Source organism: Clytia hemisphaerica, unplaced genomic scaffold (assembly GCF_902728285.1).
Source record: "Clytia hemisphaerica strain Z4C2 unplaced genomic scaffold, Clytia hemisphaerica genome assembly, whole genome shotgun sequence".
Taxonomy (NCBI): domain Eukaryota; kingdom Metazoa; phylum Cnidaria; class Hydrozoa; order Leptothecata; family Clytiidae; genus Clytia; species Clytia hemisphaerica.
Genome location: NW_027104154.1, coordinates 905731 through 925137, shown reverse-complemented (window position 1 = coordinate 925137; position 19407 = coordinate 905731). Strand labels below are relative to the sequence as shown.

General features: G+C 36.8%; 1 protein-coding gene across 1 annotated transcript; it reads left to right on the top strand.

Annotated features, from left to right (window-relative positions):
• The first annotated feature begins 14157 nt into the window (after positions 1-14157).
• On the top strand, positions 14158-14865 carry LOC136814072 (uncharacterized). Its single transcript, XM_067070571.1, has 2 exons — positions 14158-14518; positions 14656-14865. The coding sequence occupies exons 1-2, from the start codon at positions 14297-14299 to the stop codon at positions 14863-14865; spliced, it is 432 nt and encodes a 143-aa protein (XP_066926672.1). The 5' UTR covers positions 14158-14296.
• Positions 14866-19407: the final 4542 nt, after the last annotated feature.

The window sequence follows — 19407 nt, the reverse complement described above, 5'->3', positions numbered from 1 at the left end:
TTTTCATTCAGCAGAAAATACTTAAAATCGATTCTAAATACCACCTGAATGCTTAAGATGTGTTTTCCTTCAGCAGGAAAAGCTTCAAATCGATCTCAAATTCCATCCGAAGGATGAAAAACTGTCTCCATTCAGAAGAAAAAGCTTTAAAATGACATCCCAATTCTTCAAAAGTGTTTTCGGTCAGCAGAAAGAGCTTAAAATTGATTCTAAATACCACCCGACTGTTTCAAAAGTGTTTTCATTTAACAAAAACCGCTTAAAATTCATTTCAAATACCATCTGAAGGCATCAAAAGCGTTTTCGTTGAGCAGAAAAAGTTTAAAATCGATTCAAAATGCGATTACAAGGCTTCAAAAATCTTTTCCTTCAGTAGAAAACACTTAAAATGAATTTTAAAGCTTCAAAAGTGTTTTCTTTCAGCAGAAAATACTTAAAATCGATTCTAAATACCACCTGAATGCTTAAGATGTGTTTTCCTTCAGCAGGAAAAGCTTTAAATCGATTCCAAATTCCATCTGAAGGATTGAAAACTGTCTTCATTCAGAAGAAAAAGCTTTAAAATGACATCCCGATTCTTTAAAAGTGTTTTCGGTCAGCAAAAATAGCTTAAAATTGATTCTAAGTACCACCCCACCGTTTCAAAAGTGTTTTCATTCTGCAGAAAACGTTTAAAATTCATTTCAAATACCACCTGAAGGCTTCAAAAGTGTTTTCGCTCAGCAGAAAAGGTTTAAGATCTATTCTAAATGCGATCTTATGGCTTCAAAAGCGTTTTCGTTGAGCAGAAAAAGTTTAAAATCGATTCAAAATGCTATCATAAGGCTTGAAAAATGTTTTCATTCAGCAAAAAACCTTAAAATTGATTCTAAATACCATCTGAATGCTTTAAGATGTGTTTTCCTTCAGCAGGAATAGCTTTAAATCGATCCCAAATTCCATCTAAAGGATTGAAAACTGTCTTCATTCAGCAGAAAAAGCTTAAAATTGATTCTAAATACCACCCGACTGCTTCAAAAGTGTTTTCATTCTGCAGAAGACGCTTAAAATTCATTTCAAATACCATCTGAAGGCATCAAAAGCGTTTTGTTCAGCAGAAAAAGCACAAAATCTATTCTAAAATGCGATCTTAAAGCTTCAAGAGCGTTTTGGTTGAGCAGAAAAAGGTTAAAATCGATTCAAAATGCGATCATAAGGCTTGAAAAATGTTTTCATTCAGCAAAAAAAGCTTAAAATTGATTCTAATATCACCTGACTGCTTCAAAAGTGTTTTCATTCTGCAGAAAAACGCTTAAAAAATTCATTTCAAATACCATCTGAAGGCATCAAAAGCGTTTTGTTCAGCAGAAAAAGTACAAAATCTATTCTAAATACGAATTTATGGCATCAAAAGCGTTTAGTTGAGCAGAATAAGGTTAAAATCGATTCAGAATGCGATCATAAGGCTTTAAAAAATGTTTTCATTCAGCAGAAGAAACTTATAATCAAATCCAAATACCACCCAAAGGCTTCAAAAGTGTTTTCATTTAACAAAAACCGCTTAAAATTGATTTCAAATACCATCTGAAGGCTTCAAAAGCGTTTTCGTTGAGCAGAAAAGTTTAAAATCGATTCAAAATGCGATCACAAGGCTTGAAAAATGTTTTCCTTCAGTAGAAAACACTAAAATGAATTTTAAAGCTTCGAAAGTGTTTTCGTTTAGCAAAAAAAGCTTAAAATCGATTCTAAATACCACCTGAATGCTTCAAGATGTGTTTTCCTTCAGCAGGAAAAGCTTCAAATCGATTCCAAATTCCATCTGAAGGATTGAAAACTGTCATCATTCAGCAGAAAAAGCTTTAAAATGTCATCCCAAGTCTTCTAAAAGTGCTTTCATTCGGCAAAACAAGCTTAAAATTGATTCTAAATACCATTCACCTGCTTCAAATTGTTTTCATTCAGCAGAAAACCCTAAGGCTTCAAAAGCGTTTCGTTCAGCAGAAAAAGCTTAAAATCTATTTTAAAATGTCATCCCGAGTCTTCGAAAGTGGTAGATTTCATAAAATCGATAATTCTCAAAAAATTTTTGTGTCCCTACAATGTTTCTGTGTCACTTTTTGCACCAAGCTCATCAAAGCCCGTATAACTTTAAAGAAATCGATTTCGGGATCAAACAAGTCATAAAAAGGCCAAATATTTCAATCTTAACATAAAGATCTCAACAAAAAGATGGGATTCCGGATTTCCACAACGTACCGAAAATACCGGAAATGTAGATTTTTTCAAGAAGACGAATTAATACAAAATAGGATTGAAATATCTAAAGAGCTAAACGTAATATCATCAAAGCCTAAAGAAAGCCAAAAATTGATCATGAGGTCTAGAATCAACAAAAGGTATGGACTGATACTATAGACTCAGTATATTATCGTGAAGACGGGATAATCCCGGAATGGCCGGAATATTTCGGAAAGTTCGAAAGAAAAAAAAAACCTTTGGATCTCTAGCTCGTGAAAGTTAATAGAAAGCAATTTTGATATAATATTAAAAAATGTCCCACAATGTTTTGACTTTTTGAGCCGAGAATGGTTTTATATTTTTATTAAATTGAGAATTCTCAACAATTTTCTTGTCTCCCCCAGGCTCGGATACAGGAGGTAGGCTATCTTATTCATGGAGAGTAATTAGTTTTTATATATAAGGTAATACGATAATAAAGTGCACTCTCCTCCATTGGTTATAGCCTCCCTCTGTATCCGAGCCTGGTCCCCACAATATTTGTGTGTAACTTTTTGCACCAAGCACATCAAAGCCCGTAGAACTTAAAGAAATCGATTTTGGGATCGAACAAGTGATGAAAAAAGGCCAAATATTTCAATCTTAACATAAGATCTTAACCAAAATATGGGATTCCGGACTTTCCACAAAGTGCCGAAAATCCGTAAACGTATTTTTTTTCAAAAGGACGATTTAAGACAAAATACGATTAAAGTATCTAAACAGCTAAACAATATCATCAAAGACTGAAGAAAGCTAAAAACTGACCATGATGCCTAGAATCAACAAAAGGTATGGACTAATACTGTAGACTCAGTATATTATCGAGAGGACCGGATATTCCTGGAATGGCCGGAATATTTCGGAAAGTTCAAAAAAACTAAAAAAACCTTTGAAATTCTAGCTCAGAAAACTTACTAGGAAGCAATTTTGATATGATAATCGAAAAAGTCCAACAATGTTTGTGTGTGACTTTTTGAGCCGAGAATGGTTTATTTTCATTAAAATCGAGAATTCTCAACAATTCTCTTGTGTCCCTGCAATGTTTGTGTGTCACCTTTTGCGCCAAGCTCATCCAAGCCTGTAGAACTTAAAGAAATCGATTTTGGTATCGAACAAGTGATTCCAAAAGGCTGACAATGTACATTTTTATCTATTTTATCTACCGTTTTTTCAGACCAATTCGTCAACTGTGACCCTGGGAAATATATTGTTTCTACTCAATAAAAAAAGAAAATTATAAACAGCTGTTATCAAGTTAGCATTCCGACTCCGAGGACTTATGACACACCTTTTAACATGAACCTGCATTCCGAGGACTTATGATACACACCTTTGACACAAACCTGCATTCTGAGGACTCGTGACACACTTTGACTTTAACCTGCATTCAGAGGACCTATGACACACCTTTGACATAAACCTGCATTCCGAGGACTTGATAACACATCGCTTGTTCAAGCCAACAATGTGAGGACGTCCTCACAAAGAAGGACTGGGCAAGCGAAATCATTAATTTTGATATATTATTTACTGAGGATTGATTAGAATTATAGATCAACTATTTTGAGTTAAATATGATTAAAAAGGAGTCTTCTACCTAAAAATTAGCAAAAATAAGAATTGACACAATTTGTGTCCAAACCAGCATACTAAGGACCTAACCTAAAAGTTAAAGTATCAACAAAAATTGTCTTATTTACCCCTAAAATGAGGTTTAAATTCATTTTTAAAAAAGTTACAAAGTGAGGACCTGATCTCAGGTCCTCACTTTGCGGGAGGTCCTCACTTTAACGGTTACAACACACACAGGTCCTTGGTATGTAGGATTCGCTAACACATACATACAGACATTCTCAGATTAAAGCTCAACTGAAGTTGAGAATTATGTAATTTGTTTAAAAGAATAGATAAACAAACGTTCGAAAATATGTTTCGTTTCTTATAAATACCCCAGATAAACTTTTGATCTTTGATTCATTTAGTTGAGGTCTCCAAGTGCATTTTGTTATTTTGATCGTTATAATTTACCATGTCTGAGAAACGAGCACTTGATACTGTAGAGGAGGAAAAAGTTGACAAATTTTTTAGAGATGGCTGTGGTTGTAAAATTGGACCTGAAAAATCGCAATGTTTTCAATTATTCACCAAGGACGAAGTTTCTAAGTTTCGAGATGATGTTTTTGAGTTGGACAATAAAGAGAGAGACATGATCGTAATGGGTTTTCTTATGGCTGATAAACCAAATAATGGTGAGAAATCAAACTTTTTTTTGTATGGTCAACGTGTTTGTCGCACTACGTTTTTATTTTGTTTCGCCTTGTTACTAAAGCTATATGCTACTTTGTGCAAACATTTCCAAACGAACGGCCTTGTTCCTGGTGAACATGGAAATAAGAGAAAATCACCACATAATTCGCTTCCAATCGAAACACGACAACATGCGGAAACCTTTCTCGTCAACTTTGCTGAGCAGAATGCTCTGTTACTACCGGGCAGAGTACCGCATTATCGTGACGAAGAGGCCAGGCTACAACTGCTACCGTCGCACGAAACCAGGAAAACAATATACGAAAAGTATCGAGAGGCTAGTTGAATCTACCCATTATGGGTCTAAGTACATTTTCCGAATTTTGGAGAGCCAGATTGCCCCACATCGTGATCGCAAAAACGATGAGCGATTTATGTTGGGTTTGCCAAGAGGGAAATACAAAACTAATTCGCGCGCGGGCCAAAAATTTCGAGGACGAAGATGACGATTATGACCAAGTCTTGGAAGAACATAAGAAACACATCGTCCGGGCTACCGAAGAGCAGCACTATTACCGAGCCCAATGTGATAAGGCCAAAGAAAATGCAAAGGAGCTTATTTTTAGTTCGGAGAAGTTCGACCTCTTTTCGCCAAAGCCTAAGTGCTCATTTAAGGGTATGGCTCATTTTAGCTGGGACTTCGCTCAACAAGTCCACTACCCGTATAACCCACTTCAACCGGGCCCAATCTTTTTTAAAACGCCTTGAAAGTGCAGCATTTTTGGTATTTGTAATGATGGAGTCAATATGCAGTACAGCTACCTGATCGATGAAATCAATTCTACCGGAAAAGGAGCGAAAATCACCATCAGCTACGTTCACCATTTTCTTGAAAATTTCAATCTTGGAGAAACCGATTCTTATATACACGCTGATAACTGTTCAGGTATCAATACATGTTAAGGCCAACATTAAGAAAATTACCACATTTGCTGTAAAAGTTTAGTATTTTAGTATGATTATTATCAGGGTTTAAACTTTTCATTCTGTATAAATTTATTTATTTAATCTGTATTTTTATTGTTATAAAACAGAAACCGCAAAAATTAGTTCCTGCTAAAATTTGTACCCTTAAGTTAATAAAGATAAGTCTAGTAAAATAACCTACCTTAGTGGTAGAAATTCTGGTGGATACTAAATGGTTTTGGCAGTTAAGCAAATTTAGCACCCACCAAAATTCTACCAATAAGGTATTTACCTGTCGCAGCTGAATTTAGTGTGACCAGCAATCATGAATGAATATTCAATTTTTTGATGGAAGCCATTGATTATTCTCCACATCAGATAATGCAGGAAAGCATTATTCTTATTCTGGCCTAAGTTTGAAAAAAGTGAAAAACAATTATATAACTGGTTTGCTTAATAATCTGATATAAATGATAATTTAATTCTTAATGTTTATGTTTATTTTCAATTGTCATAAATTTTTGAAATTATTGGAAAAGTTGTTTTAAAAGTAGCAATTTTCACGTTTAAGATAAAAATATGGGCTGTTCCAGGAAATGCTTTTGACCCCTTTATAATTAAGCCTGATAAATTTTACATTCACAAAATACATAATCGTGTACATGTTTTTCTCTTTATAAGCATAACATACTTATAAGCATACTGAGACCCAGATTTTAATCCTTTAAAGCAATAGATCTATTGTTTAAGAAATATTCCTTTCAATATATAATGAGGCCGAATAAGCTTATAAGCGTTATGCTTATAAAAATAATTACGAATCGACCCTTAGGCGACAAAATGTGCCAATAAAGTATACCTATGGGCGACATTTTCGTTTAGTCGACATTTTACTGTCGCCTAAACGTTTTACCCAGCAAAATACAGGCAAGCTGGGGAGTTTTCGATCTAAGATTTAATATTTGGAAAATTTACCTTGAGAATGGCTGATGTTCAAAATCTCAGCGATTTTTAGCCAACCAAAATCGAGATTCAGAGCTTTGAAAAAAAGCCCGTAATAATACTCAATTTTCAGCGTGCCGATAATCTAGTCGCATAGGCGACACCAAAGATAAAGGTGAATTTCTAAGCAACGAAGCTGTATATTTTGCTCCCGCTCAAATTCAAGCAAGCTAACATCCATATCTCCCTGCTATTAAAATTTCAGGTCTTAAACATAAAAGACTGGGAAGGAAGTTGCTTTTAACTAATTTATGCAACAATTATTACTCTTGTTTCGCGGATAAAAGCAGATAAGTTGGAGTTTCAAAGTTTAGCGCTATTCCGGTCCAGGTTGGCCTGTCAAACTACATCCACGATTTTCCTGTTATTCTTGCTTGCTAATCCTGCGTGGAGAGAAAGTAGAAAATGGCGGACCAAGCACAAACAGCAAACTTGCTGTTCAAGATGTCTTGATACTTGCTTGTTTTGCCTTAAATTTCATACAAAGCTTTAAAAATTCAGATTATTTTAATTAAATGCTTGTTTTAAATTGATATTTTTATTTTTGGAGATTTTTGGTTGGTAAAAATGGATGGAGATTTATAATTTTGTCTTCGTGGTTTACTTCTCCAAAATCAAAAATTCCAAATATAAGGTAAACAAAACATGGCTGTACAAAAGGACACCCTTGCCTTGGTTTTGACATATTAGATATTCAATCACACTTCCAGGTTTTTCCTTTCTACTTTGAGTTTGAGTGCTTTATTGAAGATGAGGAAGGAAAAAGAAAAAAAAAATGTGCTGTATTGTTGTTGTTGAAAGTTTGAGAAATTTCTACCAATCCAGACGTAATTTTAATCGAACAGTTCGACTACCAAACTAATCGAACTTTGTCAAACTTAATCAAACGACAAAAGATGTTGCCATTAAATTCTTTAATGGAACTTTTCAAAAAAGTTGGCGTCTGCAGCCAACATCGTCGCCTCGTTCAATCAGCTTGACGAGTTTGACAAGAAAGCCATGGTCTAGCAACCAGTGAAGATGAAGCCTGCTTCTGGCCGATTCCAACGAAAGAAGAGAATGTCTGGTCATGCTGCTGCTCGAGAGATTGCAATGAGAAGATGTTTTCTCACCGGTGGCAGTCCTGCCTTCCAACCCTCCAAAAATAGAATAGTGGAAGCTATTTTTGTAAAGTTGTGCAGCAGACACCATACCGGCACTACCATCAAGAGCAGCAAGAATCAGACCAAGACCAGGTCACCATATTCCTGGGTGACCTAGAGGAGGTGGGGCTTGATGTAATGTCCTGTAAAAAGTACTGTTTGGTGCTGTTTGTGGTGTTTTTTGTTGTGGTTGTGGTTGTGCTGGTTTGGTTTTTGTCGTAAATGTTTGGTTTCGTTTTGGTTCGTTTGTTCTGGTTTGCTGATGTTTTTTATATTTTTATAGCTTTTTAACCACCTATAAGGTATATTTTTGTACATTTTTGTATTATTTGTTTATATTTAACAGGAAGATATTCTCTAAACTCACTGAAATTAGACATTTAAATTCAGTTTGGAAAGGTCAGAAAATAAGCTGTCAGTGAAAAGACTTAGTAAATTTTAGAGAAAACGAAAGTGAAAGTGAATTTGAAAGTGTCAAAAAGCATGCTCTCAGCCAAAAGACTTAGTAAATTTTAGAATGGTCACGTGACCTTTTTTGATCACGTGACCTCTTTTGAACACTGTATTTCTCCAGATTTCTCTCCTTTTTCTTATTTTCTAGATAATTCGACAAACAACAACAACAACAACAAGGATCACCCTAGCTAGGTAGTTCTAACTGAGTTCAATTCTCAGTCTGGGGTAATGCTAAATGCACTTTAAATCAAGAAATGGCGAAAAGAAGGAATCAAAAAGGTAAGAAAGAGGCAAATTATAAGACATTACTTTAAATTGAACAAATATATGCGAAATATCAGCTGATAATGGGCTGATTTTTTAAATCTCGGCAGCTACCATTATGCGCGCTTTCGCACGCAACTTCTTCTCTTCTTTCGTCCCCCTTTCGCTGCCCTTTTTTTTCTTTCCCCCCCCCCTTTACGTCCAAGATCGTTCCCCGGGTTTTGCACAAGGAATAAACTAATCTTGTACGTGAATTGAGAATCTCAATTTTCAATTCTCTATTTTCATTGGTCATCCGTGTCTCATGTTTCATTGTTTAGTCTCATGTTGTCTCAATTTTGTCCCAATTTTCCCAATTTTAGTCTCAATTTTGACCAATCAGCGTCGTTCCCCAGAAATTGGGAAATATGAGACTTTTCCAAGCCAATCAGATTCCGAGTTTGTCTCAATTTCCTAATTTCCCATTTTGCCGTAATCGGATTGGTCGGAATTGAAAAAATTCAAAATGGCCGTCGAAGCGGGAAGCGATATTTTAGCATATTTTTAGCCAAGTTCAAAATATGCTATAATATCGCTTTGAAATGAGCTAAATACTTGGAATTTGGACTGGAATTGGGTAGATTTGGAATCTACACATTGAACTTTGTATCTTCTGGAAGTTTGGTTGCTTTTGGTTCATTTTTGGAAAAGTTATGGTTGTTTTTCATGTTGGTCACTTTTTGGGGGTCTTGTCATGCAAGGTAAGGTGGTGGGACTGCTTTTTCAGGCTTATTTAGAACGAATGACTGCTTGTAATAGTATCTATATCATCTGTGGATACTTTCCATAGTATTCTCTTTGGTTGGTTGAGGAGTATGTAAAAAGTTCTGAGGCTGTGACGGCCGTGCACTCAAAACAGCCATTTTTCATTGTTTTGGTCCAAAATGTTGCTTGCTAATGTTGAAATACATGCTTGTTTCTGTTTGTTTTTTGTTGTTTTACCTTCCATTTAGTTCCCTTGAAGTACCTCATAGGTTTTGACTTGGTTCGCAGGGGTTTGGTGGAAGTTATAAACCATTATGACACGTAAACATTGAGTGTCGTGAATAATGACTTTCATAACTTCTGCGAAGCAAGTTAAAATATTACAAGCTGTCATATAATGTCTGTTTGAGTTAACCTGAAAGTAGTTTATAGGTTTTTATTTGGTTCGTGGAGGTTTTGTGGAAGTTATAAACTATTATGACACGTAAACATTGAGTGTCGTGAATAATGACTTTCATAACTTCTGCGAAGCAAGTTAAAACGTTACAAGCTGTCATATAATGTCTGTTTGAGTTAACCTGAAAGTAGTTTATAGGTTTTTATTTGGTTCGTGGAGGTTTCGTGGAAGTTATAAACCATTATGGCACGTAAACATTGAGTGTCGTGATGAATTATAACTTTCATTTAATCTCATAGAAATCTGTTAAAATGTAAAAATGCCAAAAGAGGCTAAACCTGATCACATTTGGCGAGAGGAGCTTGCTGCTTATGCAATATCAAAAAAGCTAAAGCCTGGCTCGCATCCTCGAAGAGAGTCTAAATGGGGCAAGGAGAAAGCAAAGATTGACGATTGCCCAGCCTTTCAGGGTGCTGCTACTGATGTTTTTGGGAGACCAATTAAGTGTAACTGTGGATATCAGCACAAAAAGTCATATCCAAAACGCATGTCTGCTTCTTCGACAGCACCTAAACTGTTGTCATCACCACCAGTGACTTTACCAAACCATTTTCCTACGGTAAACATCCAGGTATATATTATACATAATATAATGTAGAATTTAGAAAATAAAATAACATTATATAGTACTAACAGCCTAAAGTCTATAATAATATGTATATCTCTAATATATAATTACTTATATAAAACTCTAAGATAAATAATTATATAAATAAAAATAAAAGTCTTCTGTTCTGTTTGTTGAATTTTCAGTCGCAGAGCCCTAAACAGCTTTCATCCACACTGCTGAAGCGATCTTTCAAGCATGCGTCACCCAATTCTTACCCACCTTTTCACAAGCCCAAACTGACTCCTGTACCAGAGGCTGTCCGTAAGCTAATTCTTGACTCAACACCGGCGATGGTTGCTAAGCCTCAAGACGCACCACAAACACAACACACGGCGATGGTTGCTAAGCCTCAAGATGCACCACAAACACAACAAACGGCGATGATCGCAGAGTCGCAAAACGCACCACTTCCACAACAAACTACATTTTCTACAGAATCAGAAATAGACGCACCACCTTCTTCACCTCCTGATGTTCGTGCTTCACTGGGTACTGATCGTGAGAGTTTGTGCACAATAACATCTGTCAAACAAAAGGAGCCGCCACCAAGCCCCAGCAAGCCCCGTCAGGAAAATGAATATGCTGCCAGGCTACCAGCAAAGTGGAAGGTCACCATTGACGAGACAGACCAAGGATGGATTGGCCATGCCCTTTTCCTGAATAAAGAACATGGCTTCAGGGAAGATTTGCGGAATTGGTATTACCCTCCATCCAAAGCATTCGGCGTGAAGAAACCCACACCTGACGGGTATTTTAGACGAAATCTCTTTTTGTGGATGCCAGTCAAGATGTGGGACTGGAAATTTACATGCATACTTTATCCAAAGTGCAAAAGGATTATGTGGCACAAGGGTACATATGAAACAGTCCGAAAGTTGCTTGATCTCTCATGTTATTATTACATCGCAACAGAGCATCTCGAATGTCCTTGTGGGAGTAAGGTTCCAGCTTGGGATCATCGCATATTGGAATCAATGCCATTCGTTACGAAACAAACCTTTCCTGCATGTCTGACGTACCGGTATGCACTTGACAAATCCTTGCTGACCATGCTTCGTGCCCGCTCAAAAGACCATTGACGAGGTACACAGTGAAAGCTACTTGAGGAACGCTGCCAAGTATCTACAGGACTGCAAGCGCTACAAGGAAAGAGATACAAAGTTTGCTCCTTTGAACCTCAACTTTCAAGAACTGCCAGCTAGAAAATCTGTGTCAACACCGAAATGGTTTCTTTCCACGTATGCTCGTGACGTAATGTACCGTTCCAACATCTTAAAAGGCTCCATCACCTGTCTTTGGAAAAGTTCTCAAGATCGATTCGACCAAGAAGATCCTTAAGAAGCTGGCTGGTTATGATAAGAACACAGCTGATTGGTGCACAAATGTTGGTAATGAGTATGGCGGAGTCCTCCAGTGTGTGCTGACCTCTTCAGAATCCATTGACAGTCTGAGACCGATGGCCAATGGAATCATGGGCCGTTATGCAACTGCCAACGCCCATCCCCCAAAAGTATTGTATACCGATCGGGATTGTTGCAATGCAAGTGGCAATTCTAAAATGCAGGAGCTTTTCAGTGATATTGAAGATCTCTTGACTGGAGGTGACAGCAAAGAAGACAAGGAAAGAGATGCAATGATTATGGAATGGCTGAAATTGTTGGTCCGCCTCGCCATTTGGCACTTTATGCACAGGCTGGTATGTGGCGTACATTCTGAATCTCATCCACTGTACCAAACCTTTATGTCTCTTCTGTCTGGGTGCATATTCAAATGGAATGAGGATGATTACAAGAAGTTGATGGAAGCTAAACGGCAAGCCCTCAAGAAAGAAGGCAACAAAACACCATCTGATGCAACCGTCAAGCAATACCTGACCAAAGCAGAGATGCAACGTCACGTGAGAAGAATGACAAGGGGAGAGTACGAAACAGAGAGGCTGATAGACGACCTGATTCTGCATTTTACCGGTGCAACGGACTCTCTTGGGACCCCACTTTTCACCGACAAAATGGTTGAGATCTGGGAAGTGGAACGTAGACACGTCGCATGTATCCAAGATCCTGTTTCCATTGACCTCTACACCAAAATTGGCACAACAAAGAAAGGTGACATCCAACTTCCACTCTATCGATGTGCAAGAGGGACAGTTTCGCTTGAGTCTTTTCACAGCCACATTGTCAATTTTATTCCAGGTACATCGGCAAACGGGGTGAACTTCCAAGCATATCTGTTAGCTGGATTGGCAAGATGGAACGAAGCTCGCAAAGAAGATGTTCAAAATGCCAACCAAAACAACGCAACCAATTCAGTCCCTTCCTTCCGTACGTTCGATGCAGAGCTATGTGCCAAAGTTGACGCCCTCCACACACAGATTTTTGACAAACCGCTTGTCGGCAAGCCAAAACCATCAGCCAAAATAAATGTGCTTTTCGGTGTGGAGTACTTGAAGCAAGAAAACTTTAAGATGTCAACTGTGGAGAAAGAGGTTGACGACGGGATTGAGGACTCTGGTGTTGAATCTGATGGGGGTTTGACCATGGGTATGTACAGCTGTCATGACAGTGTTGACTTTGTATTTGTTGACAACGATAACCCTTTGAAGAACACCGGGATGGTCAAGGAAGTGTCTGATGAGGAGATTGAGGATGAAGATGACAGCCAGAGCAGCCAAAGCCAGAGTCAGGATAGCCAGGATAGCCAGTGTGCGATCATCGTGGCATACCTGGTTGGGACAAAATCGACAAGCTGACTGATATACTACTTGCGCAGAAAGGAATCAGCCATTCTACCAACAACAGCTATAAAGCAGTGGGGGCTCTTTCACTCGAGTGGAAAGAACAAAAACGCCCTTGTCAGATTTATATGCTCAGAGTGGAAGAAAGTGAATTGTCTTTCACAAATAGCATCTAAAAACCTCTTCGTGACAGATGGAGAATCGGTGTTCCATTTAACCGACCACTCATGTTCATTAGTAGAAGAGCTCACCAGTAACCACGAAGAAGCAGACACCCGTATGGTTTTGCACGCTAAGCATGCAAGTGAAACGTCTGAACAAGTTCTCATCTCAAGTCCAGATACAGATGTATTTGTAATTTGTCTTGGGATGCAACATATGATTAATGCCAATGTATTTTTCCTCACCGGAGTGAAGAATTCCAGAAGAATTATTGACATCACAGCCGTTGCAGAAAATGTAAATACGTCATTGAACCAATGCGAAGCTTCCAAAGATTTGATCCTGGAGTCATTGATCGGCCTCCATAGCTTCACTGGTTGTGACACCATTAGTGCTTTCGCTGGGAAGGGGAAAGTCAAACCATTGAATTTGATGATGAACTCCACGGGAATAAGGCGGGTTCGTGGAGGTCAAAATTCTTGCAACGTTACAAGTCATTTTCAGAAGCTCCTTTTGGGCTCAAACGAAGCGTGTAACTAATTAAAATAAGATTCAGTCTAGGCAGATGTTTTTTCATTTTGAAATTTTGCGTAATTCGCAAAAATCCTCAATTTTGCGCTATTTTGATGACGTCATAAAAATTGAAATTCAAATAACCTTTGATAGAATCATCAAAATAATTTCAAACTTTCACCAAAGATGCATTTCAATGCAAATTTTCAAAAAAATTTCAAAAATTTTCAAAATCTTGATGACGTCAGCATTTTTTGAGGATTTTAGTTTTTTGCCTTAAAAGTGATGACGTCATCAAATTTCATAAATTTTTTTATTTAATTCTGAAAACATTATTGATATGCATCTTTGGTCAAAATTTGAAATTATTTTGATAATTGTATCAAAAGTTATTGGGATTTTAATTTTTATGACGTCATCAAAATAGCGCAAAATTGAGGATTTTTGCGAATTACGCAAAATTTCAAAGCGAAAAAACATCTGCCTAGACTGAATTCTATTCTACTTAGTCATACGCTTTGTTTGAGCCCAAAATGAGCTTCTGAAAATGATTTGTAACGTTGCAAGCATTTTGACCCCGCCTTAATCCCCTGGAGAAGGATATACGCTACGTGGAAGCTTTTTCTCAGCTGGGGAAGACTATCAATATAGATAACAAGATTAAAGATCAGTTGAAGCAATTTGTTTGTCACTTATACGGTTGGAGACAAACCAAGTCACTGCAAGACGTTAGATACAAGATGTATTGTCAGAGTGGAGGGAAATTGTCCTGCGAAAAACTGCCACCGTGTGACGATGTCCTCGAGCTACACATCATCAGAGCCAACTACCAAGCTTTCATTTGGCGACAAAGCTTGGTCACACAGCAGCAACAAGACGTTCCAACAGAAAATGGTTGGCTTTTGAATGAAGATGGGTCTTACGATATTGAGTGGATGAGATGCAACCCTGCACCCGATGAGGTAATTGTCATTACTATCTTTGATATGAAAAGGTATCTGAGAAAAGTTACATTTATATCATCTTAGAGTCTACTATTCTATCTTTCTATGTTGTTAACTCATCTGACACGTTCCCACAAATTTTTATACCATTTTAGATCCTTGAGCTGGTATCTTGTGACTGTAAGAAGAAATGTGACGAAAACAGTTGTTCATGTGCAGTCAATAACTTGAAGTGTACAGATATTTGCTCTTGTAATGATTGTGGCAATATTGAAGCGATAGAAGTTGATGAGGAAATGATGGATGAATACGATGATTATTATGATTCAGATGATTATTATGATTCAGAAGATGATGAAAATTAAAATTTGAAGCTGCTTGAATTGATTAACTAAATTAAATAACTTTTTTCTTTACTTCATACTATATTTTTGTTTACATTTCTTAAAAGTCATTCGTACACGAGGAGTGCATTCGATCCGAAACATCAATTCATGTAAAAAATATGTGTTTTTCTGAATATCTATTCTGGTCTGCAAAATAGATATCTTTGATCATTTTGCTCTTGGGTCTTTAGGCTTGTTCATCAAACATTTTGTGAGTTGCGAAAGATCACAAGAAAACCTGAATACCTTCTCAAAAAAAAAATTCGAGTGGAAGAAATCGGAATATTTGAAAAGTTTTTGAGAAAATGCGCTATTTTTTCTGGTCTGTAAAATACACATTAGGCATATGGTAGATAGCATTGATCATTTGGTCAAAGTATTTCATGTACTATTAACATATAACATAACATTATTGTACACTAGGTCAATTTTCATTTTGCAACATGTTATGTTAAATTGTTCAATGAATTTCTTAAAAATCGATATTCTGGTCTGTAAAATTGATATCTTTGTAAATATTTCTCCTAGGGTGCTTGGTTAGTTCAATGATCATTTGAAGGGCTGCATAGTGTTACTAGCAACATAAAAGAACCATATTTGACCCTCTAATATGCAGTTTGAAGTTAAAAAACAAAAAGTTATTTGGTGATTTTGTGAAAAAAAGCCATTTTTTTTAGAAAATTCGGCTATTCTGGTCTGTAAAATACACACGAGTCACGTGATCAGCATAAATTTTTTTCCAGATTATATTCGATATGTTTACTTCATTCCTGCAAATTTTCAAAGTCATATCTTATGTATTTGTCGAGATATAATCGTTTTTTCAGGCCATACCCCCTTTAAAAAATTCATTTTTGAGGGTCCAACTGCTTTTACCTAGGGACCCCTAAATCTTGGTACCGACACTTAGAAAAGGTCTACCATCATTTTTCTGACTCTGCAATACCTAACCTTTCGAATGGTATATAACACAACTTCTCCCTTTTTTGATACCCATTTAGCCCCTATCTCATGGACTAATACGGGTAAAAAAGTTGGATTCAAAATTTGTCACAACTGTGCTATCCTTTTGAATATTTTAAAATTTGACTCGCCCATTCTGCACGTTTTGCAGAATTTTTTCGGTTAAAGGTTTGAGCAGCTGAGACAAATTTGAGATATTTGTAGAATCGCTTGTTTTCTGAAATGTGTGGCGTTTTACTACGGAGATAGTAAAAGCATTTTTTTGGAGATAACGATGTTAATCATGAATAGATGAAAAACATGCTGTGGCGCCCCGCTAGGGAGATAAATGTTAAGTAAATAAAAAAACTTAAAGTATTTATCAGCTTCTGATTCAAACCACAAGTGATTAAACAACTCAAAATATACTATACTAGCTCATCAATTTCACAGATCTGGTCAGGCATCTTATACATGTTTTTTTATAAGCATACAAAAATACGAAAACAGGCTCAGAGATGCTTAGGTTCAAAGCTTAATAAGGCTTAAAAATGCTTGAGTGGATGCCTAAATCTAAAACACAAATTTAGGGAAATACTGAAATTCCAGCCAAAATCAGGAAAAAAACATTTTTCGTAGGCTCAAGTAATGTTTGCCATATGCTTAATTTTTCCCCATATCTGAGCCAAGATATGCTTATAAGTGCAATGCTTATAAAAAATATCCATATTTTCAAGTTAAATCACGCAAACGAGAGTGTCGAAGTGGATCATTGTCTAAACCGATTAATTCTTCATCAAATTTAAGGCGGTCGTTATCCAGTGATGTGAGCACTGTTCTAGTCGACCGCCGGAGGCGGGTTTATTCATAGTGGTACGCTAATCTCGTTTTGCCTTGGCTCATTACTTTGTCTACCATTTACTTTCGGTTTTTTTAACTAGATTACCCAGGTGTTTCTCTTTTTTTTCCCTGAATGTCTTTTATTCGTAATTGAATAATCGAGACGTGAAAAATGACTATATTGTAATCTGTTTTTAATGAATAATCTAAAATGTACTGGAGATGACATGTAGGCGTTAACAATGTGCGCGCGCTCTTTCGCGAGCGTGCGTGATGCGTGAAGGAAGGCGGTCGTTTCAGTGTGGTATAGATCCACACTGTGACCTAGTTATAGTTTATCTTTCCCATTTTTCTACATTTTTGGTGTCCAAAAATGTTGTTATTTGTATCAATCAAATTGAAATCGAAAGTGAAAGTGGATTGCAAATTGTCAAAAAATGTGCTCTCAGTGAAAAGACTTAGTAAATTTCTGATCTCTTGAAAACGAAAGTGAAAGTGGTCACGTGACTTATTCAAAGTAGCATATTACCTTCTTTTGTTTTACCATTCTTTTGTTTTACACTCTTTTGTTCTCTTCTTTTCTCTTTTTTGCTCAGCTTCTTCCTTTTTCGCCTGGCAACTTTTGGTCTGCACACTACTATATGTGAACAGACTTGAAAAAGTGTTCATCCAAAGTTGATTTAAGTCTTTCAGTGCCAACAGGCATGCATACATAGTTTTTCTTAAAACCGGTATAAACTGCATAAAGGCTTTCCATAACTTGCTCGCCATAAATTCCAAACGCCATGTTTCATTTTCTCAAAAAGAAGATTGTGTGATCTTCAAGTAAATGCATCTTTGGAGTTATGTTTTCCTTCTGCTATGTTGCACGATAGTAGCTCATCAAATTTGTAATATGAGTTTCTATACAAATATTCGAGCTTTAATTAGCCAGGCTCTATAATATAACGTATAGGCATGACGCTCATTATTACGCATTTTATTTTCCCGCATTTTTTTCTGCAAAAAGAAAAGATTAATTGAATTAAGGTATTCTGGAATCAAAGCTTTTCTCAAATAAAATGATAAATTAATTAAAAAACTCCAGCATTAAAATAAATGACAGCTAACGATTTAAAATGACCACTAAAATTTTCCAATTATTGTTTTGATGCAGGAGTTTTAATAATTCAACATGACAGTGTAATTAGCAAGAGGTCTATTTTGAGCCAAGATTTACCCATATCATTAATGTCACCTTCTTCAAATCCTTGTGATTGTCCAATAATGTTATGATAGGTTGCATAGAGGTGAAATAGTTTTGCAAATTTCTATGAAATGTTTTTCGCGTAATTGTGTCTATATCAATTACTTCCAACATCTTTTAGACATGATTCCCAATGAAACTTCTGCTGTGGTATGCTTGTCGCTCAGGCTTTTTTCCAAACATTTCCAAGTTTGCGACAGTCACCCCAGTCTATTATTCTGTTTTGTTTCATTAAGAGATAATAAATAAATATATAAAGTATAGAAGAGGTTTCACATCATTGTGTTTCAATCAAGGACTGTCTATTTGCTTTGCGTTGGATTTATTGTCGTTGTGACATGTGAACTCGAAGAAAGACTTTAAATAGTGAAATTGAACATATAACGAACGACCTCTTATGTACAGAAATATGGATCATTTGTGGCCTCTAAAACAGAGGAGCCTCACTGAAAGTGAAGCAATTACTTTATACGCTAATTCGCAATCAAACATGCACTATCACCTGAGTCTATTTAATTCCTAGAGGGTAATTGGTCTTCACAAACAATACTCAACATGGGGTTGGCTGAAGATCCTCCTTACGCAAAGAATAAAAAAACAGCCGTCCAGAAAAAGATAACATTGGAGAGGATTTGCGCCATCACTTCTACGTAATGATATCATCAAGCGCTCCACAAATCTTGCTTGGATTTGGCAAAGGATTCGTAGACTTTTTAACTTTGTACAATCAGAAGTGAATTTCTTGAACATTGCAAAAATTTTAAGGAAACCTAATGAGTGTTAAGAGAATTCTATCAACGAAGTGTAGGCCTCTTTAAGATAGCCTATTGCTCGTAGCCTCTGGTCTTCATCCTGACGGAGCCCCTCCTACCACAGACGAGGTTATGTCACCCACCACTGAAAGGTTAACTGTGGCTTTATGGCTTTCTTTAATAGACAATCGATTATCAGGCTATGTTGCCCGTGTTTACGCCCATGATTTGCAATCATGCACCCTCAAGGACATTCAACCAAGACTTTCACAGTCAATGGATTCCCTTCTAGCTATACTTTCCACACCAGGAGGATATGCAGATCCATTATACCAGATCAAGATACCAGTACAGCAAACAACCGTAATGGTGGTAAAGGGAAAAAGTAACAAACAGTGTTTTATATGTAAATCAGTTGTTCGTCCCCACACCTGCCATGCCATTAATGAATGCTGGTTTGTGTCAAAGTTTGAAAAGATGGAAATCGCTAAAGCTTTTCAGGTCACAGTAGACCAAAAGGACGCGACGAAATCGATCCTCCCCTCGCAGCAACAAGCAACATCCATAAGCTTGACATCAACTCTCCACCTATTCTTTCTTCATCGCCACCAGCAACTGACATAGTAACTGTTCAAAAAGTTGAATGCGACACCTCACCATTCTTCTTTGCTTTATTCAAGCACCATCCATGCCATGTTAACATCGATACCGGGGCAACATCTTCTGTTGTTTCACAATCGT